This window comes from Lutjanus erythropterus, chromosome 11, assembly GCF_056507025.1.
Source record: "Lutjanus erythropterus isolate fLutEry1 chromosome 11, fLutEry1.hap2, whole genome shotgun sequence".
Classification (NCBI taxonomy): Eukaryota; Metazoa; Chordata; class Actinopteri; order Lutjaniformes; family Lutjanidae; genus Lutjanus; species Lutjanus erythropterus.
Genome location: NC_139327.1, coordinates 13,725,358 through 13,751,460, shown reverse-complemented (window position 1 = coordinate 13,751,460; position 26,103 = coordinate 13,725,358). Strand labels below are relative to the sequence as shown.

Here is a 26,103-nt window from a genome sequence, read left to right as displayed (position 1 = left end):
AAAAGCCAGAAATCTCTCCGCATTAGGGACATACAGTCCCATTGACAAAAGCTACATCTGTGTCTTTTTCCACTGACACTGTGACAAAGTGACTGTCAATGCTGATCAGCAGCTCTATCAAGTCCTTGCTGACACATGCCCCATTTTGTACACTCACCCTTAAAAAAAATCCATGCACGGAAGGCAGAACCACCCATGCTTTTTCAGATAAAACCATACATTAATCCACCAAACAAATGATATACAAATATAAGGATGAGGGGCGAGACGTTCTGGGTGAGCAACGAACTATTACCATGTAAAAGTGTCTGATCCGGAGAGCGGTGCAATGCAAAATACTATAATCACTGGAAATGCACCATGTAAATTACTTATCATAGAGTCGTATAAGACAGGTAATGGATTATGTTTGGCAGCTTAAGGCAGCAATATTGTTATTATGATACACAGTTCACTCGCAGTCACAGCTTTGGCTTTTTTTTAATATAGACCTATGCTGAGACCATCGGTGTTCAGCCTGTGGATTGATTACTGTGCCTACAAATTATGGCTCCTGCACACCTAAGCTGCAGTCTAACTTGGGTCCAGCTAGGAAATGCTTAGAGTAAACACAGCGATGTCTGCACAGATGTCATGGTTCAGATTTATTTAGAGGGCAAATGCTCCATTAGTTGGGCTTTTTAATTAGCACACTTGTGAGAGAGGGTCATTAAGGATGTCTGACAGAGGACCTGCTGATGAGGAGGATGGAGACACTGCTAACTCCAGCCTCGACACATACACACACACACACACACACCTACACGAGCACAGATCTGCTTAAAACCCAATAACATCTCACGCAGTCATCGACCAACACAGCAAGTCAACGTCACAGGTGCCACAACATTTCCACTGGAAAATTGGCCACCGAGCACAAACAAAATCTCGCCAACACGCTCGCGCGCACGCACGCACACACACACACACACACACACACACACACAAAGAAAGCCTATTAGAGTAATTTACATTTAAATACATATTCATGGAAAACACGACAGATCTGAGGGGATTTGTCATCGTACCATTTTCAGGGTGCTCGGTCTCTCCAATGCTGCCATCTGGAGTGGTCCTCTCGTAGTGGTCCTCGGGCAGGGTCAGGGGTCCGATGCGAGGACCAGACGACGACTTGCTGCTGGGAGTCTCTGATTCCTCCAAGCCGCTGTCATAGTAGCTGTGCTGAGAGGCGTCCTGCAGGTCCTGCACGGGGTTGGCGGTGGAGAAGGTCACTCGCCGATGGGGGTGCTACGAAACAGAGAGGCAACAAATGGACATCTTCGACACAAGGAAATTTTTCAGCTACACTTTTTCTTCCTGTCTGATGGTGCCATGGAGACGACCAGCAGGCTGCATGGCAACAGTTTCAACTCAAACCGCTACTCTGAAAAATATCATACAGGAATATAAAGTTAAGCTTTAGTCTTTAGTAAGCTTTAGTTTTATTTATTCAAGTTAATTAAACTTAAAATGTCTAGTATTTATTTTCAGAACACTTAAGAACTTATAATCATGAATTCATCTAACTTGAAGATCTTTGTGAGAAATGAAGAACTGTCTTTTCAAGCTGAGAAAATGCCAAAGGAAACTGCATTTATTTGTAATGTTCGCCGGTGTGATTGAAGAAATTGTAGTTCACCTTAATATCTAATAAAATTACTGAACATGTTTATCTCAAGTACAACTGAATTAATATGAAGTTTATTTGACTAGAAAGGTTTATTGTTTTTATCATTTCTTTTGACTCGCCTCAATTTGCCTTTTCAAATTCAATCAACTTAACATTTTAAGGCATCAGTATTAAATTAGGAAAGGTTCATACCTAGTTAAAAAAAAAACTCCCTCTACTAGATTCAATAAATTGTATTAGTATTCACAACATATTTTCAAAACACTTAAGAATTTATATACAGGATTTCATCTAATTTTAAGTTCTTTGTGTGAAATGAAGAACTGACTTTTCAAACTGAGAAAAAAAGAAAATTGTGAAAGGAATGTTAATGTAATATTTGTCACTGTGACTGAAGAGTTGTTGGTTCAAATTAATATGTTAAACAATGTTTTCTTAAGCACAGCTAAATTAATAAACTTTATTTGACTATGAAAGTTTACTTGTTTTGATTGATTTGCTTTGATGTCACTTTAGTTTTCAAATTCAGTCAACTTAAAATATTAAGGCCGCTTAGGTTAAAACAAATAGTTTTTTACAGTGTGCCATTTAAAGCTACTGAATTTTACTGGCCTTATAAGGTTCACTCTTCAAAAGTCAGAAAATAGTATTAAATATTAAGCACTCTTAAATATTAAATAGTCTTTTGCAGTATTATTATTCTGAAGACTATATAAGGTGGAATTATATGGACAGAGCGAGGTTATGGACTTCGATAATAGGAGCAGAGCAGCAGAATTTGAATAAATTGAGACCAAAAATATCTAAACTATTAAAACATCCCATACTACACCACAACAATTAAATATCTAAATATAGGGCATGTGTTTAAAAATGCTGTGTGATGCTGTCCTGTATATGGAGAGAATGATTAGAATCTAATTGTATGCAGTGCATAATGAATAAGAGGATGCACTGTATGTATTATAATGTGTATACACATAATAATGTGTCTACACATGTTTTTTTATAGAAAGAATCCTGGGCATGTTGATAATGCATGTGATGGAAAACTCTGCACACCTCATCAAAGAAACTGAAATAGCAGGTACAGATCCAAGACACAGGATGTGGAGAATTCATAATATTATTGGTTGTCCATCTTATCAAGAGCTCCAGATGGAGGTGGTGTAGAATATATGAAGAAATATATTACAATATAAGTGCCATGTGTATTATTGTGAGTCATGTTCACATTATACTCTGAACACTTACTTGGATAAAAAGTAGAGTCCGTATAGAGATACAGACAGAGATTCCTATGTATGCAGCCAATGTCTGTACAATGGTACGGATGTTCAAGTAAACATTATAAACAAGTATCATAGGGAGTCGCAGAGATTGAGAACGTGAAAAAGTATTTTTATTAGTCAGACAAAAGTTTCATTTTCTAAATCTGCCAGCGCCGAATTAATTCTGATGACAATGATTGGTACACTAATCAGTAGCCCCAGTGAGCTACTTCCTATCTCCATATTTTAATATTTCCCTTTTCCACAGCTTTTGATGTTCAACCGAGTGGAAAGCTAGACAATATTTCTGCCGTTTAACTAAAAAGGAATCCTAAGAAGATCTAAATAAGGCTAACAAAAAAGAACAAAAGAGAGATTTGGAAATATAGTTTGTGACAGTCACTATTTTGCCAGTATTAGAATATATTATTGGATCTCTCCTTTCGCTGTTATATACTGATGAGATTGGATGAAAGAATGAAAGAGCAAATGAATGAATGAAAATACTGATGCAATCTTAAATTTGATTGCTTGAAGTGGAGCAGAGCGCCGTATAATAAATCATTCAAGATCACACCCTTTATCAAATTGAATGGCTTGTAAATACAGTTAGGAGACCATTAAATTTCCTCTTCCAAAGATCAGTTTACTAATGGCTACTTACCACTGATCCACAACAGAAAGATGACTCCTTGCAGCGCACATGCAATTGCACTCTTCTTCCTCCCCTTCCCTCCCCCACCCCCACACACGAGCACCTCTCGTAAAAGTCAGGAAAAAGCACTGATACAGCAGAACAGGCCTGCCTCTGCTGCTGCACGAGTCAGCCCAGATCAATACCACGGTTCTGTGCTTTTTACCATTCAACCACTTTTCTGGCAAACAAATCCATGCTAGAAATCATTCGAACCATCAGCCTTTTAGTACATACACACCAGATATTGAGAAATGCTTTTAGGGCTTAGATAAGTGCCATCAACAGTGTGTTCTTAATACTGTTAGTGGGTTTCAAAATGTTTCCAGAAACCTGTTCATCTCCCCATCATCTCAACCATATTCAGTCGTATTTTTTCTTACTGCGCTGATGCATCTCTTGGTCTTTCATCTAAATAATGATCATGGTTTTTTTTCTCTACCAGCAGTGTTGCAACATCACTACATCAATAAAACATCCATAACACACAGCAAGAGAGAGACTTTGGACCTCGGTTATCTGTAACATTTAATGGAACTGTAGCTAAATAAAACAAAAAATGAAAGATTCTTGCAACACAACCAAACAATGGCTTCTTGTGTCTGTGTTTGGGATTTGTATGCTTGGTGCACAAATGAGAACAAGAGGGCAATGGAAGGCTTTGAGGGATAAAAATATGACATTTGTTTTCTTTCTATTAAACACGCTCTTTGATTGGTGCATCTATACACAGTCACATTTTCAAACGGGAAAAAAATGTGCTTATGAGCTGTGTGTTGAGCTAAAAATACAAAGTATGGACAAACAGTTTGTTATTACTCACACAGAATTTAAATTATATTGACTGTTCTAATTCAGAGTCTGAAAATTCGACAGCACAAAGTGTGAAACATGGCTGCCCTTTGCAGATGGTTTGAGCAAAATAATGAATAAATTCCTCAAAGAAAGTTAAGGGACTACAAGTTTTCTCAAAGGAGAAGAATTGGGCCTGTCTTCTCTGCTAAGCTGTCACGAATGTGATAACAAGGTTAACTAGCAGTTTAGCTAGCTAAAGAACAATGTAATATTTTGTTGCCTTTTCAGATAGCAAATACACAAATAAATTGTAAAAACAATAACATTTTCTTAAAGAAATATGTTATACCTACTAGATAGAGCTCCTATATATTTATTTATGTATTTAAATTTGGGAGTGCAGGCATCTCCATATCAATTAAACTATATTTAATTAGATGTTGTCTTCATAAAGTTGGATGTACTAATCAGAGATTAGTTTTTAATAGTGCAACAGAGCTCTGCTCAATTCTAAATAAGGATTTATTCTTTTTTTTATTTATTTATTTATTGCTAAACTCTGACTAGAACTAATCTTAGATTAAATTAATCTGTTGTTGCTGCAACCCAACCCAGTCTAGATCTCAGTAGAGAACCCCTCCAACACACCAGCCAATACTGAGTTGTTCTACTATTGTTATGTGAAATTCTAGTGCCAGACTGGACCAGACAAATTATATATTTCAGTGTTGTGTTCTTAAAACATGATTGGAGGTCGCTGAGGCTCCCTGGCTATTTAAAAGTGAGGGGGCATTTAGTTATTTAAATATGGATTCTTGCTTAAACTTCTCCTTAAGGCATCACTCCAGAGAGTCAGCATGTTTCCTGGGTATGATAACTAGCTAAGGCTGCAGAGATGGGAAATAGATTCTCCTTTTAGTCAGAGCACAAATCCTTTGCCAGGCCTTGGGGGCTGCAGGGATGCGGCAAGACGGAAGGATGGAAGGGGAGGCTGAGCAGGAGTGGGGAGTTGGTCAGGCAGACACGGACGGCGCTTTGGCTGGAGGGGACAAGCAGAAGGATTAGATTGTGGGAGACTGGAGGCGGGAGAGGGGGATTGTTTGGGCATTGTGGTAGGAGTAAGAAGCTATGGTGCTGAGAATGAAAGAGGGGACATTTATGATGGCATCTGAATTCATAACCCCATTTAGATTGGGCTAAAATGGCCTCATTTATACGCCTAATATTACGATCCCAACGCAGATGGAAAGTAGCAGCAGGATTCTGTCTTTACAAGGGGACCAAGATACATTTTAACGTGGTAATAAACAGCAATCATCCACTGCCTACCTAAAGCCTCTTATTTCTGTTGGACTGCCAGAAATAATATATACAGCCTAGTGCCTCAGAATAATTTCAAGCCACACATGGTTACAACTAAATATTTCCTTTGATGCACTGATATGCCAAAAGCCAGAGAGAGAAGCTACCATGTGTTTATTTCCTCTGTTCATTAGTGTATACATGATTTCCCCTGTATACAATGGCATAGCTGTCCAGATGTCAATAAAAATATCTTGAAAAATTGAAAATGGCTGCTCTATGTCCATTTATTTGCCACAAGCTGTTCAATGTCATAGATCTTACACTTATCTACACCCAAACTACCCCATCACCTTCGAGCTGAGATTGATTTGTTTTGCTGCCTTGAACATAATGCATTTGAAAAAAAAGCAGCACACTGTACACCTAGACTGACTGACAGCCTGTGCCTTTATTTCCTGTCTGCAGCCTCATAGCAACATAGTAGCGATGGTTTGAGAAACACGAGTCAGGCCCTGAGCTAGTAAACTTTGAATGAACAAATCAGCGTCTCGTTAAGAATCGCGTTTACATGAGAAGTTTGCACATTGTCACCTTGATACAGGTTGGCTCACATCTTTGAGCTCCAGTTTACAGAAGAATAACAAAAGATTTTCTTTTGCAGGTGAAAGAAAAATATCTGAATCTTGTGGCCATAACATTTTTTGTGAAAAAAGTATGCCTCATACAAAAGAAGTAATGTACTGACTCTGATCAATATTTGCAGCATGTAATAGCCTACAGAGTCACGCAGAGACTTTGTGTTTTTGACGGCAAGCCCAGAAGTCAGCATTCTGTTGTTCTGGTTCTTTCCACAAAAAAAAAAAAAAAAAAAAAAGACAATGGTATTTTCCATTAGATTTATGATACTGATAAGTTTTGTTCAGCAAGATAATCTTCAACACATTTATCATTTTTGGAGGGTAAAGGCAATCACCAGAATTAAAAAGCTAACATTAGGCTATAAACAAACTAGAAGGGGTCGCTCAGTAGAGTGCAGATCTCTGCCAAGCAACCTGAGAAGAATATTTCGATGGAACACCTCTGTCATCATTAACATTTTGATTCGTAAAAATGTGAATCACAGTAGTCCTTCAGAATACAGCCATGAATGCACATCAAAGAAAAGAAGCCAGATTGGTCTAGTAACAGGGGTTAGCTGTGGACAAGGTCAAGCTCCAGAACACACGCTTACACAAGGCTTACACACCTGGCGGGGATAACTAAACCACGGTCATGTGACTCGACGTCACCACCAATAAGTGACTGGTGTTACTGGTGTTCTAGTACTACAGTGCAACTAGTTTGCCGTGATTACATTTAACATCCACTGTGGTCTAATTTAGCCACTTGTTAGCCACTACTTTCTTGTAAAAGCTTTAAAATTCTCTTGTGGGGTTTTGACATATGAGGAATTTTATGTTATAAAGCAAAACATGAAAATCTCTTAAATGACCCTATTTCAGGCAAATAATGAAAAACCTATTCAAAAAACCCACTGACTTTGAGATGAGGGAACTGGGAGTGCTACTATGCTAACTCATTTCCTCATGACTCATTCCTGCAGCACTCTATTGCCATCCAACTAGGGGGTGAGTCTCCTCTGGATTTTTAGATGACATAAAATGTCATATTAAGAGGTCTTGTCACAGAAAACAAACATTCTTTAAGCAATTGTAGGCACGGCAAGGAGAAAGGGAACGCTAAAAGCCTTTTGATGTGCTTGTATTTGAGGTTGTTATGTAAGTTGAGTGTACTCATTGTTAATTAACTGAACTATTGATGTAATATAAAAACATCCATAAGAAAAGACATTTGACTTCATAAGCACTAGACCTTCTATCCCTCTCATCCTCCAATTGATTTGTACGAGCCAACATAAAACATAAGCACACACACACACACACACACACACACACACACACACACACACACACACACACACACAGTCTATACATCCAGGAGGGTGAATTATAACGACCACACTTCAGTTATTGGTCAATTTTACAACTTCTGAGTTGCCTCTGATGATGGCTACTCTTACAAAATAAAGATACTAAGGAGAACCACAGAGGGTTCTTCTTGTTCTAATTGGAGAACCTTTTTGGTTCTTGGTAGAGCCTTCCATACAGGTTCAACCTGGAACTCTTCCAGGGAGTTCTACTTTGAACCCAACATAAAGGGTTGTACCTAGAACAATCTGTGAAAGGTTTCAGACAGAATCCCCTGTGAGAGTTTCTGCAGAGAACCCCTCTAATGGTTCCACCAGAACCTTTCCACCTTCCTCAAGTGGTAACAAGAACTCAGCCAGGAAGTTCTATTGAGAACCTTTTTTATATTATAAGGCTTTTATCAAGAATCCACCTAAAGGGTTCTACTGAGAGTCGTTTTATGTCATGACTCATAAAGAACCATTAGGGTTCTTTGGTTTGTCACCATAGGAAAACCCTTTTTGGTTTCTGGTATTATATTTTATAAGGGTTCCACTTGGAACCTTTTCAGATAGGTCTTACCACCAACAAGGAACCAGCCATGTTCCAGTTCCTGCACTTAATTTTGAACCCCTCTGGGCCTTTCCACCAAAAATAAAGTAGTTTGGAACCTCAAAAGTTGTTTCAAAGCTGGCAACCAAAAAGGGAACCAAAGCAGGCGTGTCGTATTCTACAGGTTCTTCCAAGAATATTAAACTGATCCTGTTCAAGAACCACAGCTTATTTGGTGGAAAGGGGCAAAGACCATTCTGCCTATCTGTAAAAGGTTTCACCCAGAACCTCCTATGAGAGGTTCCATAGAAAACCCTTATGGTGTAATTGTTCCACCCAGAACCCTTTCCACCTTTCTTTGGTGCTAACAAGGACTCATCCAGCACAAAGAATCCTTTTTGTATTCCAACGGTTTTCTCTAGGATCCACCAAGGGGTTCTACCGAGAACCCTTTTATATTCCTAGGGATTTATCTAGACCCTACCAAGAACCCTTCTTTAATGAGATACAAAGAACACTTACCAAATTCATTCTTTGGAAGAAAGGGGTTCTTATTGGAGCAAAGAATCCATGATAAACCCTTAATTCAAAAAAAGGGTTCTTCAAATGGTTCTGGGTAGAACCTCAGCCCTTTAGAATGAACCCTTGGAACCATTATTTCTAAGAGTGTGCATGTGAGATATTAAAGGATGGGATACCACAACAGAATATGGCATAATTTAGCTTAAAGAACAGCTGGTTAGAGTTATATTGATAAGAAGTGAAACAGTTTGAAGCAGATAAAGGTAAGTGTTGGTTTATGTGAATTAAATCATGAGCTTGAGGCTTAAGAGTGCATTTCAGGTTATGTTGAGAGATTGGCAGCTCATAGCAGATATTTGGCATACTGAGATGTCAGGGTATATATGTCATCTATCAAAGCAGATTTAATCCGCATTATGTGTGGGTTGATATCTGATTTAAACATTGGCTTTCAAACTGTCCTTTGCACATAGCGTCAGTGACGTCACGTCCAGCGAGTTGTTAGCCCTGTTATCTGGCTGCGGCTGGTGCAAAAAACATATATCAACCACCTCTGTCACTAATGTTGTCTGCTGTGATGGAGGACTTCTGCACTGAGACAAGATATTGCTATGGTGTGAAGAGTGAGAGGATACATCTCCATTATTCACCCGGCCTGCAGCTTGCTGTTTTGTGTCTGTATCGGGAAAAATTGCACCACCAGTTTGCGAAACCACTCACGTCGTATGGTGTTTCCACAGCAACTGACGCAGATGGGTTATCGTTAATGGTTATATCTAATCACTTGCAAATAACAGCCTGGACGGTCTGTCCTAAAGATTGGATTTGAAGGGAAAAATAATGTATTTGCCTGCAGCCTGAATGAAGAAATATAAAGGGATTCCTGGGGCAAATAGCTGTGCCTCAGCAACAAGGGTAGCACTTTAGTGACTGTGGTGCATCTCTATTGCCATTGCCGATTTGCACCACTGATCCCTGATGGGACAGCAGACCCCACTGCTGTTGTTTCAGTTCCCAGTCCATTGTGAATGCCCTGGAGCTACCTGACACCACTCTGCCGTCAGGTGCCCTGTCATCCAGCCAAGCCTCGCTGATTGCCAGTGCACAGGGCTGCTGGTACTTATGCAGATGGGAAAGCTTTTCCATCTTCCCTGCCACTTTTTGAGCAGACTCCCAGCAGTCACAGGTGAGTTAGATGTTTGAATCTCTGTCCCACGCTACCAAGTTTGCATTTTTGTTTTGACTGATCTGTATGTGAACATTTGGTGATCAAGCTGGCAACTGCATCGTCTGTACTTAAACTACCTTGTAGAAATAATTCCCTGGTGTTCTGTATTTAACAGCAAGCAACAGCTTCATGGCTGGTACATATGGTGGACTAGATACAAACCACATAGTGTAGTCGCAGCAAGATAATAACATAATAATGAAGTACGGTAACATTTTATCTGAAGGGAGTGCATAAGACTGCCATGACACTGTCATAATCATGTCATGACACATGTATGGAACTGTTGACTGGGAAAGACTGTTGTCACTAATGTATAGTTTGGTCAGTCAGTCATTTTTGAGGCAAAGTTGACACTGTTTGAGATGTCCTTGTTATGACAACTTGGCATTAACCAAGAACACAAACCCGGTCAATGTCCTGATCATGACAACTCAACATTATCAAACCTAAAGAGACTATTTAATTTCATGCATACATTACATTATGCTATTCTATGTGCTTTTGACATTGGCTGCCCTGAGAGTATTATCAATGTGTCATGATTTTTTATTTCCCTTGACCTGAAGAAAAGTGGTACACTTTGGACATGTCAAAGATGTCATTAAGTTTTATTACACTGTCAAATGCTTTTGTAACCATGTCATGAATAATTTCCTGGAATTTAACTAAACTGGTACCATTTGGACTTGTCATAGAGATGTCACTAAATGTTATATGGTCAGTTTGATGACATAGCACAGTACAGTATAATGTTCAGTCATCATGAAAAAGACATCTCAAAAAAGGCAACTTTGCATTAAAAACTCTATAATGAACCAAATGGCACTTAATGAAAACAGTCATAAACATTCAACAAGACTCCTTCATGTTTGTGACAGGTGTCATGACATGGTTATAACAGTGTAGTGACAGTCTTATTCACACTGCTTCAAATGAAGTGCCAGAGTACATTCTAAAGATGATAATATTTTCACATTATACCAGTATTCTGGTGGTTCTTTTATAAACGTCCCTCCATTTGATATGAAGTTCAACAATAGCACATTGTTTAATATCTAACCTGATATTTAAAGCTTGAGGAAGCATCTAATCTTTAAAGCATTAACCTCTGAATTTTAAACCAAAGTGGTTGATATCTCATTTATGCCACTTTGATTGCATCTCCATTTACACTGCTGTGACTGCTTGCTAAAACATATCTGGATCAAAGTAAGAAATTGCATAATTTTGATGAATTAATCATATAAATAATCCTTTTTAAATCAATCCAGTTATCTGTTTTTTCCAATGACAAATAACAACATGAGCTGGATTGGTGTAGGGTAGTAAAAAAAGGAAGATGTGCTATTTGCAGTAAAACTAATCTTTATCTCTTCCTCTATATTTCATTTCTATGAAGACGTGATATAATCAACAGAGCAAGTCCCCAATACTGTATTTAAAGAGAATATCTTGTTGCTTTCCATGTCCAATGGGTAACAATGTATTTGTCACAGTTAGTTTGTTGCAAGATGCTTTTTATTCAGATTTTTATTACACAGAGGTATTGTCTGAGCTGAGTCACTGTGGCCAGCGAGACATGCTGAATATTCAGAAATTCAGTTGGAGGAGGAAAGACCAACAAGCGCCTGGGTTTCATAACTTTAAAAAAAGACACATGAATGGGGATATTAACCAACTAAACATAATCATTGCTGCGTTGTATAGCAACTTGGGTGCAGTTTGCTGGTAGAAAATATGGCTTTTGCAAAGACGATTGGGGAACAGTGTCTTTTATTCTAATAAAAGTAAACTGGTAAAATGGGAGGCTTTAGAATTTAAAGAATGTACAGCATTCTTCACACAGATACAGGTGGAGTGAAAGGAATCTATAAGGTTATGTATTTCCTTTAGTTTACAATGGAGTCCTTTTAAGCAGCTGTGAAGCCAAACAGCTTTACTATACTCAACTGGAATACCCTCAACTTCTCAAGCTGCCGGAAACCCATGTGGCCCTGTTTATCAATCCTGAGTTGAGGTATGTTGTATGTGAACTGGAGCTGGAAGCCAGACTTTTCCTATTGAATCACAGTCATGTGTCTCTCAGATATTATGAAATGGGTTTTCTGCCCATGTTAAAGGAAACGGCTGATGTCTCAGTGCCCCTGTGATATGAAAAATTCAATTTAAAAGGATGAGAGAAAGAATGGTGCACGGCCTATTTTCATTCCCCCACACTGAGAGATATGAGAATGATGTTCTGTTGTGTGGAGGAAATGATGCCAATCGTACTGCGGAGAAATTCCTTCATAATTCAATTCAATTTCTTCTAAATCCCAATGGCAAGCTCCTCTGCCAAAGAGCGGCAGAATGACAGAGACAAAAAGGGAGGGCTAGAGACTAAGATGGAAGAAGAGGGGACTAAAGATTGAGACTGAAACAATGGAGAAATAGAGACAGAGTCGGAGAGAGCAGCCAGACTTTGCTGAAAGGTAAGAGGAGGAGACAGGAAAACAAAGTGGATGGGGAAGTGGATGGAAGAAAAATGTTTTAGTAATGATTAATTTTGATCACTGTGGCATTTTAAGTATAGCCAACTAATTTTCCTCTAATTACCTCTCTGCAGCATCTGACAGAAGCAGAGAAAATCACTTTTTGTTGAGATCTTACAGGACAAACTGAACTTGTGTTCAAACTGGTAGATTAACAAAGTTGTTCTCAACCTGAGGTTCGGGACCCCAAAGGGGGTCACAAGATCATTTCTGGGGGTCGCCGAAAGGACACACAGGAGTAAATAAACAAAAAGATAACATTTATAAAGTCACTCACAAGGAAACACACACACAAAAAAAACAAAGAGTGGCTGATGAGTCCAGGAAAAACAATTTCCAACAAAGACAACAAAGACAACAAACAAAAACAATGAAGAAATGATCCAAGATGTAAAACCAGGAGAAAACACAAGAACACGAAGAACACTGAGGACCAGACACAGATGACCTAACAACTGAAAGAGGGAACATCAACTGACTACATGTACAACAAACTAGTAAATTGAAGGTGAAACTAATCAGACATCAAAAAGGGCAGGAAAAAAGACAGGAACACAGGAAGTGAATAAAGACACAAAAGGGAAACTCTACAAAATAAAACAGGAAATAATCAGACAAAACCCCAAATCCGTGACAAGAACTTGACAATTGGCAACATAAATCACTGTGATCTAAACAGACATAAACAGAAACAAAATAGTTTCGTTTATATTTTGCAACATAAAATAGCAAGCTTAACAAACTACTCAGTCGACCGCTAGGCATGATGGGACATGAGGCCATATTTTAGACTGGGGAATGTTTTTTACATTATGCAATGCAATGGTCTTCATGTTTAAAATGGGAGTGAGGGGTCACGGTCACAATCTTATTATTCTGGGGGGTCGCAACTTGAAAAGGTTGAAAACCGCTGGAGTAGTGTATAGTAAACTTGTATTGTATACCACCTCACTAAATAGCTAAAACTATAAACTAGTAAAAACTGACAATTTCTAACATAAACCACTGTATTCTGAGCAGACACAAACACTAACAAAGAAGTCACATTTACATTTTGCAACATAACATAGCAACCTTTGTAAACTACTGATGGGAATGATGGGAAATGAGGCCATAAGTTTAGACTGGGCAATGGTTTTTACATCACATCACCTATACCAGAGATGTAATTTTCCTTAGAATAGATTTTATCATGTTTGTTAGAGTCAAATCTATTATTTTCATGTTTGATGCTAGAATGTGGTGTCATAAACACCAATCTTATTATTATTAAAAAAAATAAACCCATGATGATAAATCCAACACTGGATGTCTTCTGTGGTCATTTAACTTTTTTTATTTTCTTGAATACAGTGGTTGTTATTAGCACGTTAGCTGACTAGCAATTCCATGATGCCTGGGGTTGAGTCTTTTGAGCAATCAGAGGATGTATTTCTGACTTGTGTGTGGCAGTACCGATCCAGGTGTAATAATACATCTATGCACTGATCTAAAACACATTGCACAATGGAATAAAATGGGATTAACCCTTCAAAATAAAATTTCCGGTGATGATGGTAATGAGTTCAATCCTGGGAAAAGGTTGAGAATCACAGGACTAATGTACAGCAAACCTGTACTATCTACATTTTCTGTTATTCTAAGTATAGCATTGCTTACAAAGTGTGCATGTAAACTCTTTGATAGCGTCTGAGAGTTCCCCGAGTGTGCGACCAAGAATTTCCATTTAGTTACCATGTGAGTACATCCTGGCTCTGGCGTTTGGGGCGTGTATGCAGGAATCAATGAGCTGCTGCCTCTGAAGGCACAGAAAAAATGAGCTGCACCAACAAATATGACAATGAAGAAGTGCACCTCTCAGTGTATGCAGCAAGCATAAAACCATAAAGACTGAAGCAGTTGCAAAGGAAATGCATATGGAACTGTTTTTATTTTCCATTCCACCATTATGTCCTCCATTCTCATCCCATCTACTGCTTTCTCTCTCTCTCTCTCTCTCTGTCTTTCTCTACAGACACACACACACACACACACACACACCCACACACACACACACACATGCACATGCACACACACCCACACACACAGTTGTTTTTGTAGGTGCAATAGCTCCAAGGCAAGCAGCGTGGAATTGGAGTCTTCAAAGAGTCTTGGATTATCAAAGAGACACAGCTACCAGAAAACTAGGGGACACGCTGGAGAGGGGGAGGGAGGAACATAAGCGAGAGGCGGGGAGGGGGAAAGAGTGCAGAGGAGTCAGCATGGGTTTGGGTGGAGGATGAAGTGATCAGACAGTGGAGGAGGTGGGGGTGAGGGGTGGATAAAGACCAGAAGTCCCTTTGTTCACGTACTGTAAATGGAGAGAAGAAAAAAAGGAGGCTGGAGTGAATGCATTAAAAAACAATCACATAGACCTTAATGGTCTTGATAGGCAAGACTGAATTCGCATTCTTCACTGTCTGTGCCGCCGCCTATTCTGGAGTATTTTTTTTTTCCTACACTGAGAATTTCATTTCAATGGGAGCACTGGCCTTGAAATACCATAATGTTGTCACAGTAAAACCAAGTATTACTGCAGCAGGACCCACCATGTGTGAATATAGCTGCCACATCTAATGACAAATCTGACTGTTCACGCCATTCCATATGACAGGATGTGGGAGTGCTGGTGTGAATGCATCACCCTTCGACAAAAAGCTCTCCGTCAGCCCCTCTGTCCCACAATGAGCTATGGATGTCTCTTTTTTTCCCCATTACAAGAACACCTCTCACTATAGAACACATTTCAAGTCAGTGTATGAAACTGATTCTGGTCGCTTCATTGCTGTCAGCTGCGGGGCATCATCCAACAATGATCCTGTCCCACTGGCACAGCTACCGCACATAAACCTCCCGCCTTCACTGACCTGCTTTGAACTAAATTAGACTCATTTAGTGTGCGATGGGAGCGTAAAATGCTCCTAACACACAATGTCAGAAACAAATCAAAGTCTCTAAAAGTAATCTTCCTGTCTGTGCACGACGCTGCTCGAAAAATGTGGTTCTCGTACGTGTGTGCGATCAAAAAGTGTTCCCCCCCTGCCTGCATTCATTTGGTAATTTTGGTGGATGCCATGACATCGTTTGCTCTGACACGGGTAGAGGAGTGTGAGTGTGAGAGTGAGGGTTGTACATTTATGTAACAGAAATTGTTGAACTCTCACAAAAATTACATTTGTGCCTCTGTGTACAGAGACCACAGGTGCAGGTGTTCAGTGGCATCAGTTAGTGAAAGCATACGTACTACGGGTGGGAGAAAAATCAATACAGCATAGTATTGCAATATTTTGTGTGGCAATATTGCATTGAGATGCCAAGTATTGATCTTTTATTATATCAATTACAGGGCTGGGGTGCACTTATCTCCCGATTCAATACTATCACAATACTCAGGTGCTGATTGATACTGTATGTATTGCGATTCTACTATGATTTACTATTATGATTTATTGTGATTTTTGTTTGCTTTTTAAACACCAGACCATGGGAAAAAGATGGGAGTCATCCACTGAGACTGAGTCCTATTGCTAAAAACAAAGCACATAACATGTCAGTAAGTCTTTCTGTTTTATTTCAGGAGCATCGTTGGTATACGGTATATAAAAGCAGTAAAATAAAATACCTTTTGAAGTGAATTGCCACATTTAGCTCCTGTTCACAAGCTAAAGCCATAAGAATAATACGTAAAATAGAGAATATAAATATAGATGCCAAGTGGTGGCTGCATTTTCAAACCCACTGGGAATTTTGAATTATGACCCTTTGAGGCTGCTGTAGCTGGTCAGTGTGGCATGTTGAAGCCAGAGTAATAGATTGAGTTTGCAATGTGAAGTCAGCAGCTACTGGTTAATTTACACAGAGCAGAAAAAATATGTCTTTAACTATTTTTTACTTAATTATCAAGATATTACTGTTAATAATACTATTGTGGGGGGTACATGGACATAATTACAAAACCCTAAACTGTATAAGCAAAAGTCCAAGAACTGAACAGTACACATGCAAAATTTTAAAAAAGAATGTAGATTGAAAGCAGAGGCAACTTTGGTAAATGATAAAATACCTGCCATTCTGTTTAGCAGATAGTTATTTTAACAGAGCTTCTATTCATTCATTATCTAATGATCATTTTGTGTGTGCTTTAGTCAAATTACTTACTTGAATTGCTAATTGATTTATTAATAACAGTCATTTCTTTGAGTTTGTGTGGGTGTAATGCAAAAGTCAATATGCCCAGTGAGTCAGGGCTGATTAATAATACAAAATATATTTTGTTTAATTGGTATTTTTTCTGGCTTAATGAAATAAGATGATGGAACGAGGAAACAAATGTAATATTCATTGGTGTCTGGAGAGATTTGGAGGGGAGGGGGATAAGCTTTGGGGAAGTCAGAGAAAGGATCAGTGGTAAAACTTAATTGGGAAGGGCACGGGATTAAAATTTTGATTGGTTTAGGGTTTAGATGGTGATTCCTTTCTACTGACACTCTCATTGTCTTAAACTGTGGGGACTAAATATGCTAATGTGAGCTCACAGGGACAAGAGAAATCTTAGGCTATAGAACGATTTTTAGAGTCGGGTTTTGCTGCTAGACACTCTGGGAGGGAATCAATGCTCTGAACAGAGAAACAAAAACTAAGTACAGGAGAGATGGAGGAGCAGCAGCACAGCACATAGTGTTAAAATGGAAATAAACTGCAGAAGCTATTCCCTGCCACAATGCAAAGGAGAAGTAAGAACTGTTGGACAGATGAGGACAGCTTTCCACAAAAAGATGTGAAGTTAGAAAAGAGTTTTATCTAAGAAGAGTGATGTTATAAAGATGTCCAGATAAATAAGAGCAGGAGTTTGAAATTCCACCGACTGAATGAGATTATTTTGACAGTGAAGGAGCTTTATTGATGGTTCCTCTTTGGGCCGGTCCGCTACAACTGAAGATGATTTTTCTACTTTTCAGAGTCAGACCTTCTGACCCTTGCACGCAACAGAGCTTTAATAATGCACCACACAAATTTTACCATAAGAACGCTCAGTTTTAAACACTGAATGGCTGTTAAATTTTATTATGTTCATCCAGTCCCCATCAGGCTTTAAACAGATAGTTCAGCTTTACATCTCTTCAGGCTTTATTGAAATATTGTTGCATTCTTAAACTTACCTTACAATTACCCGATTGAGTACTCTTTGGATTGTGTCCTTCAATTTACATTGGTACAACTGGCCTTTCTTGTCTGTGTTTTCACTATTCAATACACTATATAAAGGACTATATTGGTTAAATGTATTATTTTATTTCCCTGATGTAAAGGGTTCAAGTTCAGGTTGACTGATTCAGATTTAAAAGTTTCAACAATTTCTCTTTGAGTGATTAATCTCTATAAGACTCAGTTCATTTTGGACCCAGACATGAACACTCCCTTAGACACTAAAGTACAGGCTACATGCAGACAGGCTTTGGGAGTAATGGAATAAATGTAACAGAGTAATGTAATCAGCATACAATAAAAGGTAACTAAAAAAAATAGATGGTGCTGCTTTGGGTCAAAAAAATATTGCTGATGATATGAAAAAATCATATGCTCTCCAAGGGGCTTTGGAGTGTGTCTTTATTTTTTTGTTGTCTGTTTTACTCCATTTAGTTATTAGTCTAGGTTTTATTAACTCTATGTTATTAATGCTGTATTTAATAAATGTATTTTATTGTATCTCATTGTCATTTCTTGTTTTTAGTCTATTTTAAAATAGGGCATATAGTTGTTATTTCAGTCTGTTACAGTCTTTCTCATGTTCTGTCTTACGGTCAGTTTGTCAGTCATCTGCACTTTGAAATGCATTAACTGCTATGAAAGGTGCTATACAAATAAAGTTAGACTGACTGATTGAGTTGTTACAAACAAACAAAAAAAACAAAACAATGTATGTCCGTCTTACTTGTGATTATACTCTGTTTCTGAATGAAGAAAATTTAAATTCTTCACTCACTCATGGATTAGCCAACGTGCTTCGTCTCACAGACTTCCTCAGGGCATGAAGTATGTACTTTATTGTTATTTTTACATTAACAGAGTGGATTTTTCCTGACTGACAATCATTACCCTGATGTGAACATTAGACTCACCAATAAGTTGGACAGATTGTTTTATTTCTAAAAAGGTAACTGTGTTTTGTTACAGTTAGAAAAAAAGGAAGATCTGATCAGACGACAGATACATTTGGTATATTTTAAAATAAAGAACAATACACTACCATGTGCAGTACACACACACTACAACACTTCATAAGTCTCAGAACACCACTCAGACCTTGAGTCATACAGTTGCCACCTCATTATAATGTCCCCTACTGAAACAAATTTCACTGGGTAGAAATGTTGCCATAATTTTGTCTTAAAGTCAAAAAAGAGAACCTTCAGCCCTCAGCTGTGAAAATGTCATCATCCAAGGACATGACATCTAATCTAAACAAAAATGTAGAGGTGAAACCAACTGCTAATGTTAGCTACACAGAAAGACAGCTAGCTAACCTGTTAATTTTAACACTATTGTAACTAGAATACTGAAATATATTTTGGGACTGTAGGCAAAAACACAAGCCTCAGAATACTTTTATGGCAATGCAAACTTTAAGATATAACGTAACATTTCTGAATTAAAATGTCTAAAAATTGTAGACATATGCTTTGTTGAGTTCTGTACTTACATTACCACAGATGTTTTCAACAATGTAATGAAATTTCCTGCAAGCCGTTACTAGCCTGCTGCTAGTTACAATAACTTGGAATGGAATGTGAATAAAACTTTAATATTAGCTCGTCCATGAACATGATTTCACGAGGTGGTAGTTTAACAGTGAAAATAAATACTGCCATGACCCTGTACCACACAACATCATCAAGCTACGTCTTTTTAAAATGTTTTAATGTGAGAGAGACCCTTAGTGGCAGACCTTACATTATGTGTGTTCAATAACAACGCTCACATAAAACATCATATTGAGCAGAAGAATTCTGCTGAATTTGACACTGAGGTAATCAAAAAATAAACTTAAAGTAATCAAATTAGATTACTTTAATGTTGTGATTCCTGAAGAAGGTGACTACATTTTCTAACAGGTATATTTTCAAAGCAACTTTCCCAACTTCCTAAATAATTTCCAACAACCACAATAGTTACATTTATATGTATTATGTATTAGAGTGACTAGGTTGTACCTTGGAGTCAGGCCAGCAGCAGAAGCATGAGGAAGTAGACAGATGATTAGAACCATAACTATGGATTCACATCATCACACATGAAAAAACATCGTGACAGTGATTCTAATATTTCCAGAAATTTTTCAACTTGACACAATCTGACCTCAGCAGGATATTTTAGGTGGCATATATTTGCACCGTGTGACTCTGCACCTCTGAAACAGGAATATCACATCCCTCTTTTATGAAAACTCCTCTGGTGAGAAACAGTGAGTGTTGCACCGGTGTAGAGTTCACCGCTTTTAACAGGAGTGAAAAGGAGCTGATTTCATTTAGTTATGATAGAAGGCAGCTCTTACCACAACTGTGACATGTAATTTATCTTCATATGTGGCCTCTATTACTGTACTGCAGGTAAAAAACGTTTTGGTCAAACCTAAAATGATCTGACACCATTAACTTGAGCGCAGGCTTGAAGTTTGAAGCCTCTAATTTTCTATACTAAAAGCAAGAGAAATCAAATTTTTACATAAATGTCTAAAATTTTTGTCAGATCACATCTGGTCATACTCTGTAATGTTGCTGAGCAGACGTTTTGGCAGCTTTGCAAATTGCGATATCTGTGTGTGTTTGGCCTATGGGTTCAGAGTCCTCTAATGGTCAATTGCAACTATATTTTTTATCTACATAATGTCCCTGGGGCAAGTTTCCAATTCAATCTCCAACAGCTGCCGTCCTAAACAAAACTGAATTAAAGGCGAGCAGAATTTAAAGGCAATACTTCAACAGAAAGACATGAAAAGGAGTGCAGTCAGTGGACCGGCTTCACACCATGCTGACAGTAAGGAGAAAGAGGTCAAAGAAACACTCTCATTTGGACTGTTTGGATGTATGCCACTGAAATAAATATCAATTCTTACCTGACTTTTTGACATCAATTCACCGTCTTGTCTGACATGGATTATGTCTGATATTTGTAGCTTACAATACACTTTCCATTTATTTTAGCTTGCAAGCAGTTACTCCAACTTCAGTGAAACCAATCAATATTTACTGTTTTTAAGCCTTGAACAAAAGTTGCACAGTCACCACACCTTAATAGCTGTCTGTGGGCCAGTATACACTTTGTCAGTGTACTCATGTCAGCAAGGAATGGTGAGCTCAATTGAACAAGGTTTATGTCAGGTACCCACTTAAAGTTTTACCTTAACCCTTTTAGATCACATCCCCGTACTGTGCACCTATTTAACAATACATGCCAAAAAAAAACACAAAACAAAAATCAATTTCTTTGTATATTCACATCAAAATCATAAAAACATCTGTTCCATTTTTCTTTCTATGAAACAGAACAGACATCCACCTATGAATCAATCTTTAATTTTTAATGGTGCAGAGCTAACGCTAAAATTCTTGTTAGCTAGCTAGCAACAGTATAGCACACAGGTGTGTATTCCATGATGTTCGACACCTCATACCTTGTTCTACTTCCCCAAAATACTATTGGGGCAAATACTATTAATAATATTGTTACGGGCCCACTGGCTAGAATTTATTTATTCTGGGGAAAGTGGTAACAGCAGCTACATGGAGCTGTTGCACAAAAACACTACAAAAATACTTGAACAAAAACAAAACTTAATGGTGCTACTCATTCATTTTAGTGAAACTGGATCATATATTCTGGAGAGAAAGCATTTACGTTTCCCTTCTGATGTCCTCTAGCGGCTCAGCTTCAAAGCTGGATCAGAGTTTCTGTTGGCTTAGCTGCCGTTAGCGGGCAACCAAATCTGGCTCAGCAGCCTGCCAGTGAACACAGCCAAGACAGGACCCAATACAGCCCCCAAGACTGACTGAATATACAGTACAGAGATCATTTATTGAGTTTCCTGATGCTTTCCTGAGCATACTGATAGCTTTTCCTTGTTGCTAAAGTAGCTAATCGTTGACTGTAGCTAGCTTGGTTAGTCATGCAGCTAAGTTAAGGTGCCAGGAGCCCAGCCCGGCAAGCAAAACACCTATGTACTGTCTGTCAGTGGCCGAATCTCCATCTGTTTTGGAGGCGGTATTCGGTCTCAGTCTCGCTTTCTTCACTGAGAGATCCCAGTCTTAGCAAGGTCCTCTAGGTTAATGGGCCACTGCCCTGACATGGGGCATTGCCAGGGTTGCCACGTGTCCTATATTATACATGATTGTCTCGTATTGAGAAAAAAAATTCCACTGTCCGTTATTAAATCAATACAGGATGCAATTTGTCCTTTCTTTTCATGTACACCTTACTCTAATTCATAACACTGTTTTCACATACTTGGAATGACATGAGAAAAATATAAAAGCAATGCAGTTTCATGAGACAAGTATTAAATCAGAATGACAGACAAGTTGTCTGTCACTCAACGTCACTGTCGCCCGACTCAGACGCACATTTTTTTTTTGTTATTTTGTTTTTGTTTTAATGCCGGCCACCTCCAAAAAGAGAGAAGATGCCCAAATAGATCTAAATGACAGACAGACCACTAGTAGATCAATCCTGTAAGTGGGAATGAGTACAAGGCAAACTGTACAGTTAGTGTTTTCTGTTGCCAAGGACTTTGAAATTGATGCATAAAAAGCTCAAATTGGTGCATAAAAATTCACCAGAATGAAGGAAATAAAATGTTTGACACTCAAAATTTCATGAAAGAAGGAACCCAAGACCCCCTGCTTTATTGGCGTGTTGGTGTCTCTGACAAGGTGTCCCTCATTCTTCCACAGTGAAGGTGGCAACCCTTGGCGCTGCATTGCCACTCATTCAGCAGTATTGGCTACTGCGACAAATCCCTCCCTCACCGCCTGTTTTTACAGGAAACATGAATATGTGGAAGCAAATATGACTGCTTTACGTTTAATGTGACTTTAAATGTTCTGATACTTCTTGAAGTGCACACTCATAGCAGACTGTAGACTGTAATTAGCTTTCTTTTGGCTTTATTTATCTCCTTTATACATTCCCTATAATATACAGTAAAATAAGCATCTTCCAAACTGCCTCTCTGACAGACATATCAGGAGTTAATAACGCCAGAAGGGAAAGATAGACAGAGAAGAAGATGGGCTGATGAAGGAAGTAAAGAAATCAGACATGAGAGAAATTAATCCTCAATATCCACTCCCTGCTGGGTACCTTATTGCCTCTCAAACTTCCCATCTTCAGAGTTAATATCTCTATTGCTGCAGCATCTGGCTGAGAAGCATGCATATACTTCCATTTGTTTGAACTGGAACATAATTGGATTGGGGAGAGGGATGAAAAAGCCTTCAACCATACTTAAAACTTTTTTTTTTCTTGGCCATCCTCTAATATGTGCACAAGAGCGTGCATTTCAGTGTGTGTGTGTGCACGCGCACACGTTGCTATTAATAGCATCTCTCTCTCATGGTCTCGCTTGTCTTGATTTGTTACCCTGCATCCAAGATGTCCCGATTGGCAATACATTCCAAGAGCTGGACGATTTTCGGAAGTGTGTCTGCATCTCATTCTTGCACTCAAAGTAATCCTTTCGATGCAACTGGATGGGGAGCCCTCATGCTCCTCCATCTTATCAAGGAACTGAAAAATCATGCTTAATTAGATTCATAGTGACCTTTTTCATCTCTGGCTACAAGCGCCCAGTCGCTGCCGAAGCAGGATGTGTTCTCAACATTGATCTTTCTGCAGACCCGGGGATTGAGAAGAGCCTGGCGCAGTGAAACGAGGCAGAAAAACAACATATCAAAAATCATCAGATGAAGAGATTACTCTGTTTGAGTGAGCTGCTCTGTGTGTTGAGGCCTTTAGGAGTTAGCGTGTTTTTGTGAGAAGAGCTCTGTAATCCACCTACCGCGTCTCAATCATAGTGCAAACAAACTCGCACACAAGTATCGAGTCCTGCCCTCTGCCTCATCACCCATTTGCCAAACATGCACATATAATCCATCTGCATCTCTTATTCCCACATCCTGCGCTCTTAGAAACAAAGGTGCTGACTAGAACTATAAAAGGTTCATCAGCTTGTCCCAGTATGAGAACTCGGAAACCCTTTTAGAGAGTTCTACCTAGAAACCAGCATAAAGGGTTATACCTAGAATTATCTGTGAAAGGTTCCACCAAAAACCCCTTCAGTGCCCTTTTCCATAAAAAAAAGCTCTGGTTCTTGAACTGGTTCCCTCCTAGATTCTTGGAACCTTGGTGTTATCTAGTGAACCAGCCCACATTTCCACAAGTTTATGTGGAACCATTGCTGTCAAGGATGTCATCAAGACATTTTTGGTGGAAATGCTCAGAATGGTTTAAAATTAGGTGCTTGAACCAGAATGGGGTCAGTTCCAATTTGGAAAGGCCTGTATGAGAGATCCCACTGAGAATCTTTTTGTATTCCAAGGGTTTCATCTAGGACCCAACCCAGGAGGTCCTATCAAGAACCCTTTCATATTCTAAGGCTGTCATCTAGAACTCACCCAGATGAATCTACCAAGAACCCTTTTAAATTCCGAGGGTTCTGTATAGTAATGGTAATGATACCATTTGAATCATGGGCAAACATTTGGATATTTGAGGATGAGGATCTTTTAACATCCATGCTTTCAACAACCCTTAGAACTCATTCAAAAACAATTGTTAGTCTTGTACAGAATCCTTATCAAACGATTTCTTCACAAAAGGGTTCGTCAGCAGCAAATTGTTCTGTTTAGAACCTCAGCTCCTTTAGGAACCTTTACTTCTAGGAGTGTACTGTCTCTTTTTGCATCCCACCACCCTGCTTTCCCCTTTTTTGCAGCAGCAGTCTGCAACTGAGCAATGATCTTCCTGCAGGCTTCAAACAAAAGATGACTTACAACTTCCATCCAGACAAAAAATAGACACCCTGCTGAGGAAACCAGAACATAGTGATCTGCCATTTCCAGTGGAACGTCTGCTCGCAAATGTTCAGCACACATACATGTATATCTTCAGCACACATCACCAAAGCTCAATTAAGTTAACACAGTTATAAATACCATGCATATGACCAAAAAGAGAGCAAAGTGGGAATTCTCATTTTAAAATCTTAAAACATATGAGTAGATTTTGTAGTAGTCCCTCTGCAGCCATGCTAATACTGTGGGGAATACACTAGACACAGTTGATACAGATATGGTATGATATTGATGACAGATTTGATTAATCTACTGATGGAATTTTGGTGGAGCGCTCCACAATGGGCTTTAGACAGAGCCCCAAAGCAGAATATCTAGTATGAATACTCGATTGCCATATCCTTTCAGAGCTCATTTGAGTCATATCTGACATATTTATGGCTCATCATGTCATATCGTAGCCATCAGAGCACAAGCACCATGAACCATTTAAATACTGTGGGCCATGCTGTCATCTCCTGTTAGTAACATATGTCTGATAGATGCATAAGAAGAGGCACTCAACTTGATTCTTTCAAAGTGCTGCAGAGAAGCTCGAGCCCAGAGTTGGTGAATTTACTGGCAGGAATGTTTTTTGCAAGCAGGCCTATTTAGTTGAATAAAAAATTGACGGCTTTATACTGAATGGAATGCATGAGGGGGCAGAGATACTGGAAGCAAAGCAAAATACACCAAACAGGAGCCTTATCTGGCTACAGAATGGTACAATATCTTTTTAAAGAAGTACAAGTTAACAGTTGCACTCAAGAAATCTATAATGATCCTTTGTGTGCACCTTAACAGAGTTGCCTGGCAACAGAACTAGAGCTCTGCAGTGAATTTAAGTGTCAAACGAAATACATTTGTAATCCAAAGGCAACATGGATTAAATTTTAGACAGTAGGAGTGCCTCCTGGACAAGATTTCAATAGCTGAGGTGGGCAAAGTGAATTGGGGAAAAGGCAAATAATTTTCTGCACCTTAATAACTTTCAGACCAGCGACTCGCACCTGAATATGGATGGTTGAATGAGCACAAAATAAGCACAACTAATTAACTGTGTAGTTTTAAAATGGGCTGTCATAATGGATGCAGTTATTCATCTGCCTTCAGCTGGAATCTATGAAATATCACGAGGGTGGACATGAGGCTGATAAATCATGATAGCGTATAGATCAGTGTCATACCTTTTTCCTCTGAATTATTGATTAGCTCATACACAGAGCTGCTGTTTGAAAACACATTTCCTGCTCGGATTTGGCCGCTAAAAGCCACTTGATAAATATCACATCAAAAAGGGGGGTTAGTGGAAGACAATTCTTCTAATACACTTTACGATAAGATGAAACCCCCCCCCCCCCCCCCCCCCCAACTGCCCTGCTCTCTGCCTCAAATGCCACACCAGGGCTGAACAATTTTA

At 38.8% G+C, this 26,103-nt stretch overlaps 1 protein-coding gene across 1 annotated transcript in view; it reads right to left on the bottom strand.

Annotated features, from left to right (window-relative positions):
* Positions 1–26,103, bottom strand: part of LOC146318750 (protocadherin-1-like) — a 130,848-nt gene that overhangs the window by 29,777 nt on the left and 74,968 nt on the right. Inside the window, exon 4 of the mRNA XM_084730871.1 lies at positions 1,068–1,287. Within this exon, the coding sequence (XP_084586997.1) occupies positions 1,068–1,287 (220 nt within the window). The remainder of the gene's footprint in view (positions 1–1,067; positions 1,288–26,103) is intronic.